Source organism: Anarrhichthys ocellatus, unplaced genomic scaffold (assembly GCF_004355925.1).
Source record: "Anarrhichthys ocellatus isolate YVR2014 unplaced genomic scaffold, GSC_Weel_1.0 scaffold31, whole genome shotgun sequence".
Taxonomy (NCBI): domain Eukaryota; kingdom Metazoa; phylum Chordata; class Actinopteri; order Perciformes; family Anarhichadidae; genus Anarrhichthys; species Anarrhichthys ocellatus.
This window is the reverse complement of record NW_022280061.1, coordinates 2,295,929-2,319,999: the sequence shown is the minus strand read 5'-3', so window position 1 is coordinate 2,319,999 and position 24,071 is coordinate 2,295,929. Positions and strand designations below refer to the sequence as shown.

Sequence of the window (24,071 nt, the reverse complement as noted above, 5' to 3'; positions counted from 1 at the left end):
GAAAACAGACAGTCAACAGGTGAAGAGAGGGGCTGAAGGGGATGATGTGGACCGGAGGAGGAAAGGAGGAGAGGGGGGATGCTGTGGCAAAGAAGGCTCCTCTTCTCTGTCAGGGGTTATAGGACGCCCCTGTAAGAAAGAGACAGAGACGATATATGAATACAAATAAAATCTAATCTGTCATTCTCACCCTAAAAGGTTTGATCTAATTGGCAAATTAAAAAGTCCCCAACCTGCTGATGGGACATTATGAAACTCAACAATGTTTGGAACTGTTCCCAATGCATTGGGATGTAAACAGTCTAATGTTGCTATGGATTCATGGAGTAGCGCTGTGCGCTATGTTCAACTGGAGGCAGCATAAAAAGTCTGCCGAATTATCTATCAGCAGCTCCTGTTTGGAATGTGCCCGTTGGTGCACAGACACCTGTCACTGAATCACTTTGAAACTGAAGAAATCTTTTAAACGTGATGATTCTCAGGCAAGTTCTGGAGCTTTTTTCCTATGATTTCGGGCTCTTATAATGACAATGCTAACATGCTATCTTTAGCAGATATCATAGTTTTGTAGGTATTTGGTCAAAGACTTGGACAAGTAGCAATTTGGACCTGATGCTGCCAAAGTTATCACACTTCATCCTGAAGGGAACATAAACGACGTTGCCATCCACAGGGCCAGATCTATAGCATGGCTAAGAACAACGAGTCAAGTTAAAGGCTGCGCTCGTTGATGTCTTTCTTTGTTATTTACGTCAATATGAAAACACTGAGCAATACAAACAATGACATGATGACTGAATGAGTAGCTAACAATTGGTCCCCGCTTAGGAAGTAGGTCGTACAAAAGCTTTGGCACTCAGGTGTCTGAGGAAGCCTCTTGGCAGCTTCATTTATTCAGGCCAACACTCACACACATCCAACCCATTTTCTCCTACAAATTCATATTTCAGAGAGGACACAAGGGAATCGATTAATGGTTCCTGTGATACTTCAGTATCAGAACAAAGCTGTGATGGTCAAACGTTAAGGTTATTGTTCAACATTTCATGGGCTGGATCAGATCATTCGGATGATTTTGGGACCGTTTGATGTGATCAGTATTGTGATGTGGGTTGATACGGATGCTTTGCCTGTGGTTAGCTGGCTTTTCACTGTGAGTGGCATTGTGGTCTTTTTCGAAACATGAAATAATATGTGTACTTGGTTTACTCCAGATGTAGATGTTGTTCCCTTTCTCTGTCAATATCCATGTGCTTTTCTGGATTCCTGTTCCTATATGTTTTAGGGAAATCCTAAAGTTATTACTTATGTGTAACTTATGGGGGTACAAGTCCAAAAAGTGCAAGAATCATGCAATTACATCAACTTCAATGTCACTGTCCACTGCTGCTCCACAACAGTTCACAAAGGCTGTCACGCTGAAACAAGTCACAGGATGCCGAAAAGCAAACATCAGCAGAAGTGCAGAGGAACTAAGATGCACACAGCAGGGACACAGAAAGAACACTCTGAGAGGAGGACGAGGCTGAGAGTGTTTGTGTGCATGTGCAGGGGAGGGAGAGGGAGAGATAGACTGAGAAAGAGACAGACAGACAGACAGGCAGAGACACAGACAGAAAGAGAGAGAGAGAGCGAGAGCGAGAGAGAGAGAGAGAGAGAGAGGCAGAGACAGAGAAAATTAAGGGCATGAAGAAGAGAGTGAAGCTCAGCAACTTCAACCAGTATCACCTTTCTGCAGGATCATCTTCAGCTTTGTACACAAACACACACACACACACACACACACACACACACACACACACACACACAAAGGTTATCAAATGCTGCTGTTGTCTACCGCAAGGTGTTTGAAACTGTTTTAAACCCTTTACCTGATCCTCACACCACGAGTTTAATGTTGTAGAACTACTTCACACTGTACTTTAATCTATAGCAATGCATAATGTTTTATAAAATTATGTTTTTATGTGAAATCTTTCTCTTAAAAATAACAAGTGACAATAGCTGCTTAGTAAAAACTACAATATTTTCCTCTGAAATGTAGTGGCATAGAAGGATAAAGTATAGCATCATACGGAAATACTCAAGTAAAGTACACGTATCTCAAAGTTGTATTTCAGTGCAGTACTTGGCTTTTTGAATTGTACCGTCTACACTATAAGTCTCTTCTGTCAGCAATGCAACCAGCTGGCCACAGAGCATCCCAACAGATAGAAACAACACTAACAATCATTTGAATGAGTCTATTTGAGGTGCCAATAAGCTTCTTAGGAAAGGTAAAGATACCATGACAACAATACCCATGTGTGCAACAATGAATGTGCACAAACACCCTTTTGTGTTCTTAAAGTTCAAGGGTAAAATCCCCCCCTGAAGTATAAGCAACAAGACATTCTTGAAAAAGTGAATAGCTCATTTTTAAGTGTGAATTTCATAAAGTCGCATGCAGAGACAGACGGCACAGTTGACGTCATCCAGGGACCAACTGGGAAGTTGTGAGTAATGCAACGACTCCTTCGACACAATGACAGCCCCCGTGGTGGTTTTACTTGAATAGTTTCTGATTCATAGCAATGAGCTTCACATTCAAATGACTCATCTGGGTGTAATAACTTCAAAAATATTTTTTGATGGACCGTCTCCTAGAAGAGTCACCTGATGACATCACCAACCCAAGTCGTGATGCCCAACTGCAGCGAGACAGTTGTCTGTAGAGACCGTCACTAACTTCAAATACTTCCTTGTTTATGAACTGGCATGACCCGGTCTGATGCGCCAACATGCTTAAACACAGAGGACCTACGTCAACACGTCGTCCACATTTCTGGATGCGCATGCGCGATGTGACAGCAGGTGTAGGCTACTGTATATTTCAGGTGGCGATGGAGAGGAGGAGGGCGCTCATGGTGGGTCTACAAAATGCATTACTCAACCTCCCCACCGCCACACACACACACACACACACACATACACACTCTTGCGGTGGATTCCCTGCGCGAGCTGCCATGTGTGGCACAGATTCACGTGCAAGGCCAGCTGCCACGACAGTTGCGTGTTACGTGTCGGCAACACAGCTCCCACATACACTGTAGCTGCATGTAGCCTAACGTTAAATATACCCAGTTATACTGAGAGTCATTGGCACAATAAACAGCCAGGGAACTAACCCCCTGGTCGTCTCAACGTGCCGCTTACCTTGCCCATTGCTCATCTCTCGCCTTGTCCGCTGAGCATCCTCGCCTCTCCGCTGTCTCCTCCCCAAGTCCCGGTAATATATCCCCCTCCGCTGGGATCAGCAAAGCAGGGCAACCACGATTCTCCCCTCCGCTCCTTTATCCGGCAAAACGCGAGAGAGGAGCCGAACAGTGAGTGTTTCCTTCAATGGGAATGTCGGCGTCTGAACCCCCGGCCTACACCCTGGATGGATGCGAGCCGCTCGGGCAGGCAGTGGTGAAATCCGCATAGGACGAGGATAAGCCACAGCACACGGCTCGCTCGCTCCCTCTCTCACTCACTCGGGCAGCCTCATCCACACACGCATACGGCACCGGCAGGCCAACGCACGCATAGACCATAGAGCATGCACAATCACAACGGTGAGCGTAAAAGAGAGGCAGAGGCGCGCTTCGTTTGCAGAGTCAGCGATACTGTTAACCTACTATCGCCCGCTGATGCGAGTGTGACAGTGTGACTGACACATGATGAATATCACTGCACATCCACGGTGCCAGAAAAATAATCAGTTTATTGATTTCACAAGAAAAGAGGGTACAAAACAGAGATTGGGGAATCCTCCGTGACACGTTTTAGTTACATTTGGTTGTATATATTCAGTGGGCTCCTGTGCCTGCCTCTCTCACATGTTACTAGTGTGCGAGTCCTGTTCATCGTCCTCGTTGAGCTCGTCCATCAGGTCACACAGGTTGTCCACCAGGTCTTCCATCAGTGCATAAACCTGTCAGGTAGATAAATATCGATGAATGTATTTACAGGATGTACAGGACTGTGGAATACCTTTAGGAGGAGTGATTTAGTGGTTCGTAAAGTTGGGGGACTCACGAGAGACAGTAGTGGTCATAATTAAAGAAGAAGAGGCAGAGACATCATGACTTTTAATCTCTAGTATGGATCAAGCTCCACAACAAAGAATCCTACATTTCCCATGCAGCCGGACAGTGTCTTTCATCAGACGTGTCTCTTAAATGTCTACTCTGTCTTTCATCAGACGTGTCTCTTAAATGTCTACTCTAAGTCTCGAGCCCGGCCTGAGATAACATTGATGACATCATCAGGGTAACTTTCCCAAACTTTAGAAATCTTCTCCAGAGTCAAAGCAGATATTACACATCTGTTGCCACAGGTTAGTATTCCTCGTGACGAGTACGCCGGACTATCGTGAGAGCCCCTTTAAAATAAAAACTGTACGATTAAAAGACTTGCCTTTTTGTGCAGGAGCCTCGTGTAAACGTCCTCCACCACTACACTTGGAGGTTGTGGACTGACGCTGCCTTGGGGGACATCAGTCAGCGAGGTCGTTTCCTTTGCTAGCTTTTCCCTACTGCGTTTCCCCACGTCCTCCCTACTGCGTTTCCCCACGTCCTCCCTTCTTCTCCCCTTCTTTTTGCTGTCCTGGAGGACGGACAGATAGAAGACAGACTTTACTGAGCACACTAAGTGTTTGTGTGCATCTTATGTCATGAAAAATGACCTTCCGGATATTTCACAGTGTTTAATATATTGGATGTTATGTGCTGTTTGAGGTATAGCTGTGTGTATACGTGCACCACAGATGGCTTGGACTGGTCTATAGGTGCTATTAACTCACACCCTGGATGCACAGTTGGAGAGCAGGTGCACATTTTCACACAGTATGCTGTTACCATGGTTCCCTGTGAGTACCTTACTATGACTCAACCATCACACAGAGGAGAGCAAAACACACAGACACACAGACACGACTCTTTCTAAATTTAATATCACGTCTTTCTATTTTGACCATGATGGCTGTCAATGGAGACATTAGGAGAGAGACGTCGTCACATAAACACGTCGTTTATGTGACGACCAACTGAGCCACCTGGATGCAACACAGTCAGCATCCTCAATCCCAGCGTGCACGATGACATTTGCTTAAATTCAGATTCGTGAATAGGACGGGATGAGGATGGGTGCAGGAAAACAATCATCTGCATTCAGATGGATGGGAACTCGGGGAAAGCTTTTGCTCATTATCTGAATCAGTCACACAGCAAAAAACATGAATGGCCACAACCGTATTCCATCGCTCAGCGACTATAATGAGTTCTCTGGGGGACAAAACACTGGATGGAGAGGATTAGCTTCCTACACTTAGTGAGAGGACTGAATGTGGAATGACTCGTTAACCCCTGCATGTCAGATGGTTAGCCATGCACACACACACACACACGTGCCCACAACTGTGCATACAGAGGCGTGAATTAGTCAAAAAACACTCAAAAGTATTATTACACAAATGGTTACACAGTTGTATTAGGTGACGCAGGAGCTCTTCCTATAAATTCAACCAAGCAGACAATCACACATGACACATAACACATTGTTTCAGAAAACTAGCCAGCAGAACATACACCTGTAGGTATATGCCTTAGTGAGAAGCAGGCAGTGGGTGGCCGGGTAGTGAGGAGGCGGTCTATAGTAACAAGACATCAAGCGCTGTCTTGTTGAATGGCAGATGAATGAATGACGAACTGACAGCTTGTTTGAAGTTGTGAAGTAGCGCTTCATTCATGCTCGTAAACACTTTTGAGTCTGCTGCCACTCAGTGGCAAAACATTTTAAAATAGCCCGTCACTGTATTAACAAAAGTGAGTCATCTACACAAACACTGACGCCTTTTCTCCCCTCACCTGCACTGGTTTTTCAGTTAATGCTGACTGGGACTCCCTTTTGTTGTCATCTTTAATTGTGGCGCTCGCCCTACTCCTCTCCTCTGTAGCAGCTGCTCCTCCCTTTTTCTCACTCTTCCCATCTTTGTTATCGGCCACATCTGCGATGTAATAACACAGCAGTAAGCATGATGAATCGTCACCAATATATGTCTGATTGAAAGTCCGTGAGTCTCACCAGCATCAGCGATCGGGGGTTCCTCCTTTTTATCGATCCATGTGTCTTTCTCTGGGAGGCCCTGCAGGTGTCTGAGCATCATGGCCTCAGCAGCCATCGTGTCAAGCAGTTTCCTCCACAGCTGCTGCCTGCAGGGGGCACCACACACTACAATAACCCGTAGGCTTACCACATCAAGTGTGCAGGTGTGGATCATGAACTCATATCACATCATATCAAGATGCCATGACAGAGATGCTAAATGAGACACTGGTGTGTTTATGCCTCACCCTATAGCTGCTGCTGTGAGCTGGAGGCGATTCAGTTGAGAAGGTTCAGAAAGCTGCAGAAGCAGGGAGTTGAGCTGGGCCAGGCTCTTCTCCTGCGCTGACTCTTGCTCACACAGAGACAGCACAACCTTCAGTAGAGAATAAATAAATGGACAAATATGTTATGTTTTTAAAGCATCATCATGGTATAACATTCTACAGAGAGGTGTGCAGTGCATTCAAAGAGGCCTGTGGATCAACCTGCTAAATTAACTGCTACTTGAATTTATATTTTTTGCACTGACCACGTTTTATCACGCACCGTAACCTCACATAATGTCTATACCTGTCGGAGCGTATGGACAGAGAAGTCCCAGGAGCGTTCCGGATGCACTTCTTGCCACAGTCTCTTTAGCTCCTCCACTGGCTGATGAAGATACGGCAACTACAACAATGTACAGAGCAGTTATTAATGTCACGCTCCAGGATGATAATCATCACTGATAGTTATCCTCCCGTTATTGTCTATCATTAGTTAATATGTTACCGTACATTATGACGGCAATAATAGAATTGTGGATCAACATCAAATCCAGGTTGGGAAGGGGGCAGCTATAATTAGTAAAATGTCAAAAAGAGCAACACTGTGAATGGACCCATTAGCGGGTCATCCTCTCACATTGAGTGAGGTGGTGCGACTAACACTGAACACAAACACTCTGTACAAAGAAACATGTCTGTTCATCAGTGAGACATGAATTTGGAATATAAGTTTGACAGGATCTTTCTCTGTAGGCAACGCTGAAGTCACAAGGATACCACAAAAAACCCTCCACTGATCACTAAGAGACGTGTGAGATGCTTTAAGGACATTACCTCGGGGTTCTTGCTTAAAAACTCTTGCTCTTCAGTGACATAGAGTTCTGCGGGAGAGCTGGGTCTCTCTGGAGTGTGAACCCCCAAAAGCACCTCGTTCACAATCGACAGACACATTTTTTCCGTCACTCTCTCTTCCAGCTTTGTCTGCTCGTGCACACACAACAGAAACACAGACAACAAAAGAATGGGTTTCTGGTCATGGGAGCCTTAGTTCCATCTGTCCATGCGTTTTTTTCAGACACACAGTTCAATTGTACACAACCTCTATGAAAAGCTTCTGGGCTGCGGTCTTGTCCTGGTACAGAGCCACTCCCCTCAGTGTGACCTGCATGGAGGCTCCTTGCAGCAGCAAAGGGTGGGTGTTGAGCTGCCACAGTTCAGTTTGGATGCCTGGCCTCTCGGACTTAAACATGAACTCAACCTGCTGGGTGACACCGGGACGGATCACGCCTGGATGGGAGGGGAAGCAAACATTTAAAGCAGGATGGCGCGTTGCTGTGCTGGTTGAAAGATACAGTATGATGGGCTTATGAAGTGAGGTGAGGCAGCAGGTGTCTGGTAATGTTTGTGTGTACCAGAGGAGGAGTTGAAGTAGAAGTGCAGACTCTTTGTTCGTGATCGCAGGTTAGGAAAGCTGTGTGTCACGGGAAGCTGCTCCCAGCTGTAGAAGACGGCTGTGCTGCCCTCATTGTGCAGCTCCAATTGGGAAGAGGCTGTTTCTCCAGTCAGGGCCTGAAAGATCAATCTGGCACCGATTCCTACTTCTCCCTGAACAAAGAGTGAAGGAGAGAGAGAAGGTGACGCAAATCAAAGCAAGACGGATCTCAAGTGTCAAACGCAGGAACGCAAACAACACCAGAAGAACACTTCGCGCATGAGATGAAAGAGAGGGACGAATAGATCAAAAGTTGCAAACTAAATCCTGCACGCTGTTTAACTTGCAAAAGTACATTTATTTGCGACGTTTCGGTGCTAGACCCATCATCAGGCGAATGATTTGTAAGAATGAGGAGACATCTTAAATAGGAAGGAGACTCTGTTGAACATTGTCATGATTTGAAATTCATACACGCCGACCAACCTTCTTTGTAAAGGGCGTTGCGTACCTGGTTAGTCGTAGAGTTTCCTGTCCAGCTAGCAAGCTGACCACAGAATCTTAAGGCAGGAATGAGCAGAGCATCTGACCGAACATCATCAAACTGTGCCAGTGGATCACTGTGGAAGACAATGAGACTGCAGAAGTAGCACTCCAGTTAGACAAATAGTGGATGAGTCAGTCAGTCATTAGCTATGTCCCGGTTCAGGGGTTGGATCCTTCGACAGACTCAGCCCACGAGCTAGAAACGAGACTGACTGCCCAAGCGTTTCTTGTCCAACTTGAAATTTCCAAGCTTGGCATCAGGAAGCTGCTCTCAACCAGGCGACAAAGTGTGACGAGGACCAGTGACAACAGAGACTATTTTCACAGCATGAGTTTGAAGTACATGTAATATTATAACATTGAGGACAACTGAGTCCCACATTAATGGAAAATATATCCACATATCTTTTCCTGAAATACCTGGTAAACAACATGGTCACATGGCATATCCCAACTTAATTAATGCAACATTGAGTTAATGGCTCGTGGATTCACTCATTGAGGTTTTTGTAGTGCCTTTGAAATCAGTAAATCACAGCTTACAGGTTCTCCTTCTTCATCTTCTCATGCTCCGTCTCCTCCTCCTCCTTCTCCAGTAGGGAACCACGACACACCGAGACAAAAGTGAGTGGCTTGCTAGAGCCAATAACCTCCAGTCCATTGATTTCCTGTAATCAAAGTGACACGGAGTGGTGGTTGTGAACGAAGTGGGCAGCTTTGCATGTCCATTCAACATTGTGATTCCTGTTATTGAAAAGTAAGTAAGTAAGTAAGGAGAAGATGAGGTGTCTGATGAAACCTTCAACGTGACAGGACGAGGTGTTGTGGAACACACTGTCCAGTTGGCTAAATTAAATTACACACCTGAATGTTGCCAAAAACATAGGTCTGTCATTACATTATGTGATAGGCAGAGTGACACGTACAAAGCACATGCAATGTACTGTTCTCCCCCTCCTCCTGAGGTTCAAACTTTACCGTCTGTAAAAGGTATGTTTCTTCCACTCCTTTCTCTTCTTCCTCCTCGTCTACGTACCTCCCTCTCTCCTCTTTTATACTCAATAAGCTCACCCTTTCCCAACCGTCTCTCTCCCTTTACACGTATGTCACGAAGCCATGGACAAGTCAGATGCTGACAGGACAATTTGTTACTGTCTGTGTGTTTGTCAGGAGCTACTTCAGACCCCAGATCCCCTCGGCATCACATTAGCCACCAGCACGACAGAGCACTCTTTTACCGTTTTTTTTTTTGTCACAAGCACATATGTGTGTGTGTGTGTGTGTGTGTGCGTGTGTGTTGGTGTGTGTGTGTGTGTGCGTGTGTTGATGTGTGTGAGTGTGTACTGCATAGTGAGCAGTAAGGCAAGATTGTTCTCAAAAGTGCTACTCTATGACTGGACATGCTCCAGATTTCATAACTGTACCTTATGTGGGAGGGCCTCATTAATCTCATTATGCAAGTGTGTACTCGATGTACATTTAGCAGGTTATGAAATACATCGTCACATATTGGCACAACAGTGTATAAACAGGTTTATGGCCGTGTGCCTGCATGTTCATTTGTGTGGCCGTGCGTGTGCGTGTGCTTGTCTGCCTTGCCCATGTCCTGTTCCTTGTACAGAAAACCAAGAACAGTGTGCCCAAGGCTGGATAATCACAGGCTGTTTGTGAAGACATGAAGACCGATCACGAGCAGCTCCAGAGACAGAGTGTCCTGTGGGTGTGAGCAGCTTCAGAGGGCTGTCCGGAGACAAGGAGTGGTCCAATAATGCAGTTGTTTGTGTTCAAGCAAAAGATCTAGATCTGTGCTGAATGAGCTCTATGAAATTAGGTTATTGTACATTGTTAGAAAGAACAAAAATAAAGTGTAATGTGAATAATATGGGATTTGGATAGTGGCGGCGCCACAACTTTCCGGTTAGATCATTACTCCAGATGGTACGCTGGAGGCATCATGCATTACAGATCCGATGGCGCTGTATCAGACAATCAGCAGAGTACCCAAAGCTAGTGAACACTTCCAACTTTTACATGTTTCTACATTTACTTATATCTCAATATAATAATGATCATACTTAAATCTGGGATCAAACGTTTGCCTGATAAAGTTCTGATTCATAGATTTGTGTGAGTGGGACACTTTACATTTGAAAAAGTAAAACTGAAAGTAATCTTTGCTGTTCTCAAACATACATTATATATGTCGCAGTTATCGCAATGGGCATTTGTCATGAATCTATTTATTATTCTCAGCAAATTTTGTATACGCAAGTGTAAGTTTACAAGCTAAAGACCCCTTTTTAGATTTGAACTGTACATAAAAACTGTGAACCAAGTATGTAATCGTACAATTAGAATTTGTACCTTAGATATTCCCTCTTTCTTTTTATAATCTATTCACTTAATAGTTTTAATTTGTATCATTTCTATATCTATAATGTATTTATTTCTGTCTGTTTTTCTTATATTCTGTGGTTGCCCCCCTGGCATGTTAGTTTGAATGTGTGCATTTTGAGGGGAAAAAAAGTCTCTACTCTCTACTACATGAACGCTGATGTGTCTGCAATTGGCTCGGCCTACATATTGTTCTAGCTCTAGCTGAAAACCTTTGACCTCTTCAACCTGTCATATTTTCCAACTTATTAGGAAATGTTACAAGTTTAAAACAGCGAATCAAAGGGAGCGAGGGCCTATTGCAAAGCTAAAACAAGACCAGTTGTGTTAATTTGAAGTGCTGCTGAGCAAAATTCAGTCTTATAGTTTGTATGTTGCGTTACCGGCTGTTTGATGTCCGTGTCCCCTAGAACCTCTCTGAGCTCCTGACACTGGTGCTGCAGGTATGCACTCTGGTCCCAAGTCCGAGAGGGTAGACGCAGAGTCTCAGCGCAAAATATTCCTAGAGGATGAAACATTTCCCAGAGAGAATACAGTTACTCTCAGTTCAAAGTACCCTAAAAGGAGGGTCTTTCTTGTCTTTTATTGTTTTGTTTGTTGGTCTTTCCCGAGCTTGTTTCAAGATGTTTTGGTGTTGCCCTTAATGCAAACTGTGGTTATCAAAGATGTCTAATTGACGGGGAAAGTGGATTTCACAGAGTAACCTTTTTTTAAATTAGGAAAACTACTGGGTTTCAGGTGAATGCACAATCAGAAGAAACAGAACAAGGCAGAGGGGAACAATTGGGACACAGCATAGGTGTCTATGCGTACCTGATTCCTGGCGTATGCTGCTCGGTTGTCCTACGTGTGTCACAGGCTCCCGTCTGCCCTGCTCGGTCTGAGTCAGAGTGGCTGTGATGCCACTCATTTCATCTCCGTAACGCTGGGGCAGACTCCAAAACTCACTGCCCACACGGTGACCCTAAGACATAGAAAGCACCAGTGAGGACACACACGAGTGAAGAAGCAACAGGTCAAATGATGTCATTGTTTTGTAGAAATATAACAAATATGAGATGTGATTCTGACGGATGACTCAAGACACAGAAGACCAGAGAAAGCAAATACGTGTCATACATATCCAGAGTGGATGAGTGGCATGACTCGGTTCAGAATCTCCTTCTTCTGCTGAGATTCTCTGAACTGGTTTGCTTGGTTCATCAGTAAGTTTACGACTGGCCTGTCGAGCAAGTCTGGAAAGAGTTGAAAAGAGCAGATGAAGAAGAAAAAGATACATATATACATATGTATATCTTGCTATCTTGCTGCGAATATGAGGACTTTCTGGAGCCGGTTGCTGTATTCTCTAATCAGCTCACCAGATAAGATGTCCTGCTGCTGTCTGCGCTGCGTCATGTGTGCATCCCAATGCCGCAGGGCATTACACTGAACGTTTCTGTGGCCTGAAGGGATCCCATGCCCACTCTCCACAGCCTCAGGATGACGCCTCCCTGGGTCCTCGAACGGATCGTATCTCGTGGACTTTGGGATGCGCTTCACCAGCTGGATGGTGGAGGAGGAACCGGAGGTGACTAACGCAGCACAGTCAACGTATTTCACATGCATTTGTCGGTTTTGTCAGCTTTCTTTGGTTGACGGATTTGGAAAGCTGTATGTAAAAACAACTTTCACGTGATCCCGTTATGTTTTCTGACTTTACCTCCGTCTCCCCTTTGGCCTCCAGATAACGTCTGAAATCCTCTAAACTACCCAGGATGCTGTGTGGAAGAAGCATCCCTTGGTCATCAAACCGAAGCCCTTCCGATCATGAAAAGAATAGGACAGAGAAAAAACTGCAATTTTAGCCACATGGATGCATATTATGACTAGGATAACATCTCTTTTTTATCTACAGGAAATATTTGAATAGGCTACTGTACAGTGTGTAATTGGCAAAGGAATTCAACCAACCTGTGTAGTCCAGAAGTTGAGAGGAAGGGTCCAGATTCACTGGATGAGCCACCGGCCCTCGCACAGCATCTCTGACTTCATCCGCTGGCTGTGTTCTACGCACACAAGCCATGAGCGCTGGTTTTTGACGACCCTTGGGCGGCTGTGGTTTATGAATCTGAACACCAAAACATTTGTATTTCATTTGGGGAACAAAGACATTTTCCAACTAATTGTAAATAATGTGCATGGATGAAGTGGGCTTACTTCACTGAGGTCTGGGTGAATGTCAAGAGCCTGGGGTTTTAGCTTCTTGTTCTCTGGAAGAGAGGAGAGCTATATTATCAAATGACAACAGTTTGTGTTTGTGTGTGCTTGATTGATGCTTCATGTTCTGTCAAACCGAGCGCCACAATACTTCAAAGTATCTCTGGAATCGCTGCACACACAGATCATATGGATTCATGGTGCTTTTAGCGATCCACTAAAACATTTTGAAAAGTGTAAAGAGTTTCTACCTCCTTGTGTGTACATCAGTACACACACACACACACACACACACACACACACATACACACACACATACAAAGACAAAGAGATTGACCTGGAATACTGACATGGTTATGCAATTCAGTTCATTTCTCTTTATCTACCAGTGCCTGATTATAGACTCATGGCCAGATTGGAGATCTTGGGGAAATTCAAAAGGGGATAAGAAGCATGTGTGTGTGTGTGTGTGTGTGTGTGTGTGTGTAACACATGCAACACCAGTCCACATCTGTGAGTTCAATAAAGGGCTCTCTCAGAAACAATGATTAATCCTTTTTCTTCTGTAAGTGATGTGCCTCGCTTCCTCCACGTCACAGACTCAGTTATTCAGATAAGCACTTTGATTTGCTCTAAGAGACGCCCTTGGCCCTCGAGGAAAGACATTGCTGCATCACTCTGATGTGTCTTTGCAAATGAATCTATCAAAAGCTTATGATACTGACCTACTTATTTGGTTAAGATCTTATGTATTTCTTCCTGACTTTCAAGGCATCAACTCCACATTTGCTTTCCACTATAACGCCATAAAAAGTGATGGAATGCAGCTAAGTACATTTACCCAAGTACTGTATACTTGAGCATTTACATTACTTTACAGTTACTTTGCAGAGTAAGAATAGTTCATAAAAAGAGTAAGAGTTTTGATACCTTGGGTACATTTTTGTAGGCAGGACTTGTACTTGTAACAAGTAGGCTAGGCTATGTTTACACTGTGGTATCGTTACTTTAAGTAACGTTACTCAGACCTAACAGTTAGGTGAGTAAAGTTACTTCTTCCAACTGCCTAAAAAGAGGCAACGTTTCATACACACAGGGGTAACGACCCGTATGATAATCATTGTCATCAGTGTTGGAGATGTCACAGAGTGGCTTATTAACGCTACGTATCTACGATGCACGCTAACTGCATGCTAACTTCAGACGGGAACACACGGACAGAGAGACACACCGAGAGCTGTAGTTGTAGCTGACCTGCGTAACGTCGGAACATCTTCTCCGGTGACTCGCCGCGGCTCATTTGCTGTAACTGACGACTAACGGAGCGCGAGTTAGCTAGTTAGCTAGCAGTGCTAGCACGCGCCTGGCCCCTGTGTGTCATGGTAACCGTGGCAACGGATGCCTCGGAGTCACAGGACAATGAGAGAGCCTTTCTCTCTCTTTCTTTCTTTCTTTCTTTCTTTCTCTCTTTCTTTCTTTCTTTCTTTCTTTTCATGAGCAATACGAAAACCAAAACAATTTACAGATCCAAAAAAAGGAAGCACAATAAATAGGCCTACTATTGTATGAAAAAAAGAGAAGACAAAGAACAGGAGCAAGGCACAAATAGAGCTTATAAATGGTTAATAACACCTAAAAACAGCCTACTGAACGAAATCTTTCTCCTTTATGTATGCGAGGATGGGATGCCTATATAACAAGTTAAACAAATGTAGCCTACTTTAAGCAATAGCCTACTATAATAGAAATAATAGTTTTAACATAATAATGACAATAATTTAGGACATTGCATATATAGAATCATATTTGACGCAAGTTATCAAGGGGTTTCACAAGCATGCCACGGGTCATGTATAGCCAATAGGTGCTCAGTTGTAGGCTATAGCCCGCATCATGTTTTGTCAACACACGCGTGAGGAACACCTCTCTGTCAATCAGCATGACGCGGATGAATCACGGGGTTGAGGATGGCCTATATATAAAGACAACTGACATCAGCCACAGCAAGCTGACGGCTTGACAGCAAGCTTGAGTGTGCCTATGAAAAGTCAGATCGCAGATTCTGCCCACTTTGTTGCGTATTATTAATCGTATTAAAACGATGGAGAGAGGCAGCATCTCCACCGGAACACAGACCACCTCCATCCCTGTTGCGCACCAGATCAGCAGTTCCACCACTGATGGTCCCCAGTTTCAAGGTAATATGGACGGGCAGTGCGCCGGGTCCTCCAGTCTCTTACTGACTTACAAAAACGCGTCGCAGCATCTGATTTCATCGGGAATTAAAATAGGATTGAGGATACTTAAAGTGGCCTCGTCTCAGTGGAAACAGGAAAAGAAGACGCGCTCAGATGTAACCATAAGGCAACTGTCCACAGCCAACAGCAGACATACATGCAAGAGATCCTCACTTGATCATCTGGCAGCTCTGGTTCTCCACGGGCAAACCCGGCAGCGTCATATTGACCAAGAGCAAGCACCGACCAAGCCTCAGAACTGTAAGCGCATCGTAGTTCTCGGTGCGCCACGGGTCGGCAAGACGTCCATCATGAGAAGATACCTTAGGGACGGATTTGTGGAGGAGTACAGTCCCACCTCTGAGGATTTCCTAAGGAAACTGTTTCGTATCCGCGGAGAGACATACCAAATTGACGTCCTGGACGCGTCCAGGGAAAGGGATTTCCCAGCCAAGAGGCGGCTGTCTATCCTCACTGGTGCGTATTGGCTCAGTAATGTCTGCCCTGCAGGAACTTACAAATGCTTGTCAGTTTTGTTATGTTTTCAAAACAGAAGAATCGTTGCAATTGATCTATAGTTGTGTGCGTAAATGCTATTATCTCTCGAATAATGCATTGATAAAAAATGTCAACTATTAGAGAAAAATAATTGATTTTATTTATTCTTTGCAGGAGACATTTTTCTCCTAGTATTCAGTCTAGATGACCGGAGCTCTTTCGACGAGGTGTGCGCCCTGCGATCGGAGATTCTTGCCGCAAAATCCAAGCTCACCAAATCCTCTGTGCCAGAGCAGTGCGCACAGCCGCAGGTTCCCCTGGTGGTCTGCGCCAACAAGATGGATATCCTGAAGACTGAGAGAGGAATATCCAAGTCAGAGGTGCTCCAAGTCCTCGGTGACGACTGTGCCTATTTTGAAACATCTGCAAAGGAAAGCACGAATTTAGAGAAAGTCTTTGAAACTTTGGCAACGCTTGGCGGGCTTCCGACTGAAACTGGCCCGTCTCAGCATCGCAAGCTCTCCCTCCGTTCCTACCAGGCAATGCGGACAGGCCGTGTGCCGGGGCGATATGAAGCCTGCGGTGCCCTGTACCCAATGGCCCGTCGGCCGAGTTTTAGCACGGATCTCCGACAAGTTATTGGGTCACATACTGCAAGAGAGCCGGGTAAAGTGCTGGGAAAATGTTGGATTCAATGAGAGACAATTATAGTATGAGACAAAGTGTTACAGAGCAGATAACATAAGGAAGAAAGCACTGATGTCCATGTTAATGTACACAATATAATGCCGTATCATTGTCTAATTCAATGCACTCGAGATGATCTTTTCAAATAAAAATATTTTTAATATAATGGCTTGCTTATTTACACAAGAAGCTGTGTATTGTATATCTATCTATCTATCTATCTATCTATCTATCTATCTATCTATCGATCTATCGATCTAAGTGAGTGTGTTTATGTGCTTTCAACTGTGAAGGAGAATGTGGGAGGATGTTGAGTCAGAACTTCATTATTGTAGCTATGACTATTGCATAACCTTTATTCATATTAGATATAGCAACTCCTTCTCTCGCCCACTCTTCTTTTTTTCTCCCTGTGTGCAAATGTGTGTGTGTGTGTGTGTGTGTTTGTGTGTGCGTGTTAACCTTCAGTGAGGATTTCCAGATGTCCACAGCCTGAATCCCACACATCGTGAACAATCAGATTACAGCCGAGGGTTACATTTGGATATCACGAGTTACCTCCCGATCCTAAATGACTCTATACATCTCAGATAGGCCTGTCACTCGAGTGGGCGTTTAATGCCTGTCAACAAGTGCACTTTCACGGCCACGATGAATGTCAGCTCACTCTTGATTTTGTGCAGCTGAAGAGGCCTCTGTAAATGTCTGGAGGGAGAAGTGTTGGTCTGCTCAGCCTACATCTCATCTTCCAAAGTGAAGCTTTGCATCAAGACATAACAACTGGATGCAACTCCAACTATATGGAATGAGTGAATAACAGTTACAAAGTTGCATTGCATGTTTGTGGCCACCATACATTTTTAATAGTGTTAATAGCAAAGACATCTTGCAGTAGTTGTTAATAAAGTGGATGTTTGTTTTGTGCTGCACTTGAAGGTCGTTCGCCTCTCTTGCTGGAAGTACAATAGAGCGTTTCCATGGCCACTGCTTGTGAGTTTATATTCAGACCACTAGGGCTTCACATTAGACCTCACATGATCCCCGCCAGCAGCATTTGTAAAAAGTTAATACAATTACACAATGCAATGTCAAATGGATTAATAGCGCTACGCGCCCACGCTGTCACCTAAAAATAGTGAACAAAGTGCCAACTCTTAAATATCTTCTTTACGCATTAAACGTGATAATCACACGATGTCACGAGCGAGATCTCATGTGCGTTATTCTGAAAACAACAACAAGTGAAAGTCGTTTCTTTACTCACAGAGCTCTGTTTGGGTGCCAAATAAAAACGCCTGAAAGCCACAGAACAATGCAAGCCGCACCGAGGTGAGGCCGAGGCTCAGAGACATTTCATTTTGATTTTAAACAAGAAAACTCTAATAGTGGTCCTGAATATGCATTGATGGCTATATGCATGTATATGCATATGTATTGTGCAAAATGATTGAGATTAAACCTACCAAGGCCAAACGTCACCAGTTAATAATCCATGTAGAAGACATAGGAGAAAGTAAGAGCATTGCTCATTGAATTGCTTTGTTAGTCCTGTAACATAAGAAAACATGTACAATCAGACTGTTATTTTGGTCTAACAAAACTCTGGTAAACTTACACTGTAATCTTCACTTCTAACATTACAAGAGTATTTTAGGATGAAGACGACAAATGTGTTTGTTGAATGTAAAATGTCCGATAATGAGTTTGGGTTGGTGTGAACCTCCACAAATCAAAGAGCAGGATGAAGTCACATCCACTAAAGATAAACTCACACTTTATTTTCATACATTTCTTTTCCTCATTATTATTATTGCCTGTTTGTTTGAATTATTCTGAGTTAATGTTATGTTTCTTGACATATTGATAATAGTTTGTCCTTCTATGTTTTCTGCCTCTGCAGCGTCTAAACTTTGCTTTTCTGCTGTCGCGTGATCGGAAGTTCACACTGCAGGAAATCTGAGCCAATTACACTCCTGTGTGGCCCCAACCACTTTATTGCGCGTGCAGTGACACTTGACGCCTTTGTTAAAGCAATCAGTAAAACAACACACACAAACAAACACACACACACACAGAGGCAAACACTCCAGCCTCTGAGCCTCGGAGGATTCAAATTATGTTCTTGTTGTTCTGTCTGTCTGTCTGTTTCTCTGACACACACATGGTACATGCACACAAGCAGGACAACAGGCTTCTTTCTAGGTGAACTCCTGAAACGTGACGCTGTTTCTCTACTTGTCCTTCACAGGAAAGATTGTTATTCTGCTGAGGCAGCTCAGCATCTCAACCCACCAGTTCTACAGACCTGATGCATAGCTTTGCGTTTAGTTATTCACACTCTACAAGCTCAGCAGGAAGATGAATGGATATTGTACTTGTGCTAACTGTTACAGCTTTCTGTCCAGTATTTGTCAATGTGAACCATGTTTCTCTTATCTTCCCTTTTCACTGATGTTCTACGGTGTTTTAAGGAGTTTTCCTCATTTTGTGGAGACCTTGGTTTGGGTTGGGAAGTGATGTTGATGCTGCCCACTGAGACTCATACAGTATGTTGTATGAAAATATACTTGTCTGGCTAGTTTGTAAAACCTACATCTTGGAAAAAGTCTCTACTATGAATTTGGGTCTCCTGATGCACACAACCAGTGTAGGATCAGCACATCCACTACTAATGTCATCACCAACGTTTTAGGTCTTTCTATGACTTCAAACATGAGGTGGGAGTGTAAGCGTGTCTGCACCGAGTGTACGGAGAGTAGTGCTTGTCAACAGTTCAATCAGTCAGTTCAAGGCAGCTGGGGCGAGATCATGCCACGGAGATAAAGATGAATGGAAGCCGTTGGCTTGTCACGCAAGTGATAGAGAATTTAAATGATAATGGTGGAACAAGCACACACACACAAACACACCTGCCACCAGGTGTTGGTCTCTATTATTAACCTCTGCTGGTTTAGCCTGTTCAGCACCAATGAGGTGTACCAGGAGAAACTTGAGGAAGAGAGGATCAGAGAAGAGAGAGTGGAGCACTTTGACCTTTAAATGCACCATAGATATGTTTATGTAGTTGAGGTACCTGTGACAAAAATATGGAAGAGAAGAGGCAATATACAATGGCTGAAACAGGAAATAGATCCTGTTAACTACATCTTGGAATGCTACTCAGGACACCAAATACAAACCATATCAGAAACATCTGGATTGAAGACGGATAAATACACATCTGTATTAGTAATGGCAGATATAGGCAGAACACTTTTTAAAGATTAAAAGGTAATGTGGTTATACTAAGACAATGTTTATCAATTATAAAGAGCTTGGATGCTCTCCTCGTGTTGTGGTACACACAGCAGCCATGCCCATACACAAACCTATTCACAGAGCTGTGGACAGCCTCTTTGGGGATGCACATTTTCAGATGTAAACTAAAGACAATACAAGGAAATAGGAAGCCCCCTGAGCAAAGGCCAGGCTTCCAGAAATTTCCCAGAACACGAATGTCGAAAGTGAAGCCACAGAGCTTGTCTGAGTTCACAACTCGGGCCTGGAACAACGCATTTGGCCACGAGGGAACTGGAAAATATAAATCTGAAGTAATGGCCGAAGGTAAGACAACCTATCTGACTTTAAAATAAAACAGAGGTGATCTTTTGGATTGTGTAAGAAGTGACACTTACTGTGACACTGTGACGCTGGAAAGGGCACAAGAGGGAAATCGTAAAAACGTAGACCTTGATAATGATGTCATTGGCTAATAGTGTATTTTTTGTGTGTCTCTATGGTATGATTTCATATCACAGCAATACCTCTGCGAGAAAAGAAACAGAAAACTCTACCTCGGTCGGATGGGTGTGGTCTGAATAACTTTGACGGTATGCTCATTCATTGTCTCTCTATATCTGTTTACCACCTTCTAACAATGGAACCCTTTACCTAGGCCATTACTAATGGCTTTATTAACGTAAATACATGGACTATTAATGCTTTTTGATCAGTAACACATTTGGGGTTGCATGGTTGTAAAACATCCTTTTGTCTGGTGTTTATTCTTCTCTGGTATAACTCGCTCAATCTTTGTAGCTTATCTGTTTTGACGGGTTATCGGAAAAATGCACAAACCTTTATTAAAACCAAATTAAATATGTTTAAGAAAGTCATGTCTACATTCAGTGTTTCTCACCAAAAACACACTGTGTGTACACTTGAATTCCTTACTTCTCAAACACTTGCACTGCTGATTTTTATAATATTTTTTAATTATGCAATATTTACATCATACATGTGTTTTAAGATCTGAATCACTGAACTGAAGGATGGCGGCCAGTCATTTGAACAAAAATCACTAAGCCAAGCGCACGGAGTTAAGTGTTTCTCCTGCTGGCCCCGTCTGCGTGGTCACACTCAACACATAGACTTAACATTGGAATGACGTCACAGACATAAAGATATCTTTTTTAGGTTAAAGTTTTACCTCCATGATAATCAATAATCAACCTCATTTGCTGGCTGGCGGCGTAACGCTGTTGTCTCTTGCTACATCCGTGGTTCACCACCATGTTTGCCTGCTTGAAGCATTCTTTTTGCCTTTGTTGGCACATAGGCTTTACTTCTTGCACATTACTGCCACCAACTGTCGATAAGTTGTGCTTCCTCATGCTTGTACACAATACAAAAAAAACAGAAATTTCTCAACACAAATCAGCTAAAAAGATATAGCAAGTTATTTAAACAAGCGGGAGATACACCATTCAAACAGGTCTTTCGCAATCTTAGCAAGTGATTGAAAACACTCACTGCTGACTAGAAAAAGAAAGAAAGAAAGCATTCACTTTTGAGTTGTGCTCTGCATTCATTGTGCTTCTGCTGTTACAGCTCTGCATTTGTCCGGAGGGTTGAGGATAGTCCTGGTGGGCAAGACTGGGTCAGGCAAGAGTGCGTCAGGAAACACCATCCTTGGAAGAGCCGCCTTCAAAGAGGACCCGAGCCCTGTGTCTGTGACCCAACACTGTGCGACACAGAACGGGGAAGTGGACGGGACCGTAGTCCAGGTGATCGACACTCCAGGTCTGTTTGATACAGGCATCACAGAGGAAGAATTAAAAACCAGAATCGAGGAGTGCGTCAAGATGTCGGTGCCCGGCCCTCACGCCTTCCTGCTGGTGATCAGGCTCGGGGTACGGTTCACCGAGGAGGAAAGAAACGCTGTGAAGTGGATCCAGGATAACTTCGGAGACGACGCCTCCATGTACACTATCATGCTGTTTACATGCAAAGATCAGGCCAAAGCTGACAATGCTCTGAAGGAGTGCAAGGAGCTGCGGAGACTCTCTATTACATTTGGACGCAGGTACCACGCCTTCAACAACAACGACGCAGAGGACCGAGTACAGGTCAAAGAGCTGATCAACATGATCAAGGAAATGGTACAGGATAACGGGGGGAAGCACTACACCAATGAGCTGTATGAGAAAGCCCAGAGGAAGCTGAGAGAGGAGGAGGAGCGGAAGAAACAAGAGGAGGAAGAAAAGAAAGAGGAGGAGAAGAAAATGTGGGATGCAGAGAGGGAGAAGAAAGAGAAAGAGAGAAACAAGGAGAAAAGGGTGAAGAGAAAGAATATACGTGTGGCCTCGGCTGCTGCTGCCTTGCTGGTGGTAGCCGGGGTGGTTATAGCCGTGGGAGCCAACACCACGGTGGCTTTGGCTCTAGGAGCTCCTGTGCTCCTCTTGGGGGTGCTTTGTGGTTTAGCTGCCTTTTGCTTATGGAAGGAAATAAGATGCAAAGCCAAAGCATCTGTTCCAGTATAACAACATGACCAGGACATCTGCAGTATGTGACCCTGAATATACAGTGGGAGTGTTGCACACATTACTATGTACTGTTTACAGCTCATCAGTGAATGGTGATGTTTTGGCCTTTCCTGCATTCTGCTTCCGAAATGATAAAGTTTTGACACAACATTGCAATAACAGAAGTATGTGATTTTAATGCTGACAGTAAAGAAACGGTATGAAATGCCTTTTCTTTTTGTTGTTTCACTCATTCATCGTTTGGAGCTTGTACATGAAAGCCACATCGTGATTATGAGATTCCAAATAAATGTTAGAATGTTGCACAGTTTATACTTTCATAACTTGTGATAATTGCTCAAATAGAATGTTGATGCAGATTTCCTGCTGTTCCTTATTTAAACTGTGATGGCCTTGCATTATTATTAGTAACACTACTAGCGCACTTCCCTAAAGGAAACCAGAGACAATGATAAACGTCCGCTGGCCGATCACATTTCACTGAGGAGGCATTGTTAACACAGCAAACCTCTCACTCTGCTGCCAGCACATCCCTGCCAGCCACCTGCACACAACATCTACAACACAATGAGCAAAAAGGCTTTGAAATGATGAGCTGGAGGCCAGTCTGAGTCAACCACATATTGATCAGAGTATACTTTACCTTTTAAATGCTAGTTCTCTTTGTACAAGTTAAGTAGTGTTTTTTCTTTACATATTTAAAAATAATTCAGATTTGCATCCATCAATTCAAGATTTTAACCCGAGAAAGGCAACCTCCTCTCTGTGTGGCTTTATATATTTTTCTATATTTTATATCTCCCCAGGTTTACTTCTTTGTCCAGTAGAGGGCAGACGTGGGTCGTGTTTTCAAAGACTCAAATTGGATATTGAGGTGGAAGATATTCAATACTGTATTTCCATTTAAATAAAAGCATAAATGTAGCATAACATTTACATTTTGCGACATGCAGTATTTCCCATTTGTGATGATTTGATATTCATTATATCACATTAAAAGCTGGAGCTGTTGCCTTGATGCTTATTAAATAAAACACGTTATAGGTGAGACATTCACGCTAAACAATTAATGCCTTTCATGCCTGGAGTGGTCACTGGATTTGACAAGCGTTTACAATAAATGCATGAAACGCACTGCAACTGAACATCTGAAAGTTCAAAGATTAAGGTTCAGTGTCAATCTAAAGTCAAATGTGATCAGATAAATTAGCAAACAACATAGTTTCACATTTGTCCGTATGGAATGCAACCATGCAGACATACTGAGAGTGTAAGTGCTTCTTGCTCTTAATGCCGAACAGGCAACAGTGAGTAGCTCTGGAAGCTTTTGTGAGAATTCTTGCTTTCACAACTGAGATCTTCATCTAATAAAGAATTTGGTACAAAAACAAACGAAACCTTTTGAAGCACTTGTCACATTGTTTTATTATATTCTCACAAATCAAACAGAACAATTAGAATAGTGTTCTCCACACAGAATGATATTCAGGGTTAGAGTGTAAAGCATCAACATTTAAAAGATTGTTCTTAGAAGGTTAATTTATCATTCAAAGCAGGTAAGCTGTGACTAATGTCTGCATGTAAGTAATGCAAAACAATATGTGAAAAGACAATCAAAGTTATGACCTCACAAGTGTCTCAGCTGTCTATTGTTTTAGGTTTTATCCACCGCTCGATGGCTTTAGAAATACCTGCACCAGTTAACATTAAAATTGGTCTCATGGATATAGCTGCTGCAGAGGCACCAACTACAGGGGCGTTAACTGCAGCTACGACGACTGCTGCCACAATCAACTGATTACTGGCAGTGTTCATATAGCCTGCCCATCTGTTCCACCGTTCCTTCAAACTCTTCTTTCTCTGGGCCTCTTCGTACATG

The 24,071-nt window shown here is 43.6% G+C and overlaps 3 protein-coding genes across 6 annotated transcripts; 2 read left to right on the top strand and 1 right to left on the bottom strand.

Moving 5' to 3' along the window:
- Nucleotides 1-42: 42 nt before the first annotated feature.
- mycbpap (mycbp associated protein) lies at nt 43-15,662 on the bottom strand. Of its 4 annotated transcripts, none has more exons than XM_031864724.1 (20): nt 15,378-15,662; nt 12,967-13,019; nt 12,721-12,877; nt 12,470-12,567; nt 12,129-12,312; nt 11,887-12,002; nt 11,581-11,731; nt 11,151-11,269; nt 8,917-9,041; nt 8,339-8,447; nt 7,808-8,000; nt 7,495-7,682; nt 7,230-7,376; nt 6,700-6,798; nt 6,375-6,502; nt 6,106-6,233; nt 5,889-6,028; nt 4,441-4,629; nt 3,196-3,955; nt 43-129 (listed from the first exon to the last, which is right to left on the bottom strand). In XM_031864724.1, exons 3-19 carry the CDS (start codon nt 12,830-12,832, stop codon nt 3,857-3,859), a joined length of 2,325 nt encoding a protein of 774 aa, XP_031720584.1. In that variant the 5' UTR covers nt 12,833-12,877; nt 12,967-13,019; nt 15,378-15,662; the 3' UTR covers nt 43-129; nt 3,196-3,856. The 4 variants fall into 4 exon arrangements, with proteins under 4 accessions (XP_031720584.1, XP_031720582.1, XP_031720585.1 ...); XM_031864722.1 differs by lacking the exon at nt 15,378-15,662 and adding an exon at nt 14,221-14,337; XM_031864725.1 differs by lacking the exons at nt 4,441-4,629; nt 15,378-15,662 and adding an exon at nt 14,221-14,337.
- On the top strand, nt 15,014-16,639 carry rasd2b (RASD family member 2b). Its single transcript, XM_031864728.1, has 2 exons — nt 15,014-15,680; nt 15,876-16,639. Exons 1-2 carry the CDS (start codon nt 15,068-15,070, stop codon nt 16,397-16,399), a joined length of 1,137 nt encoding a protein of 378 aa, XP_031720588.1. The 5' UTR covers nt 15,014-15,067; the 3' UTR covers nt 16,400-16,639.
- A 3,253-nt stretch (nt 16,640-19,892) lies between these two features.
- On the top strand, nt 19,893-23,433 carry LOC116392884 (GTPase IMAP family member 7-like). The gene is made up of 3 exons (XM_031864701.1): nt 19,893-19,991; nt 20,186-20,257; nt 21,258-23,433. Exons 1-3 carry the CDS (start codon nt 19,982-19,984, stop codon nt 22,187-22,189), a joined length of 1,014 nt encoding a protein of 337 aa, XP_031720561.1. The 5' UTR covers nt 19,893-19,981; the 3' UTR covers nt 22,190-23,433.
- Nucleotides 23,434-24,071: the final 638 nt, after the last annotated feature.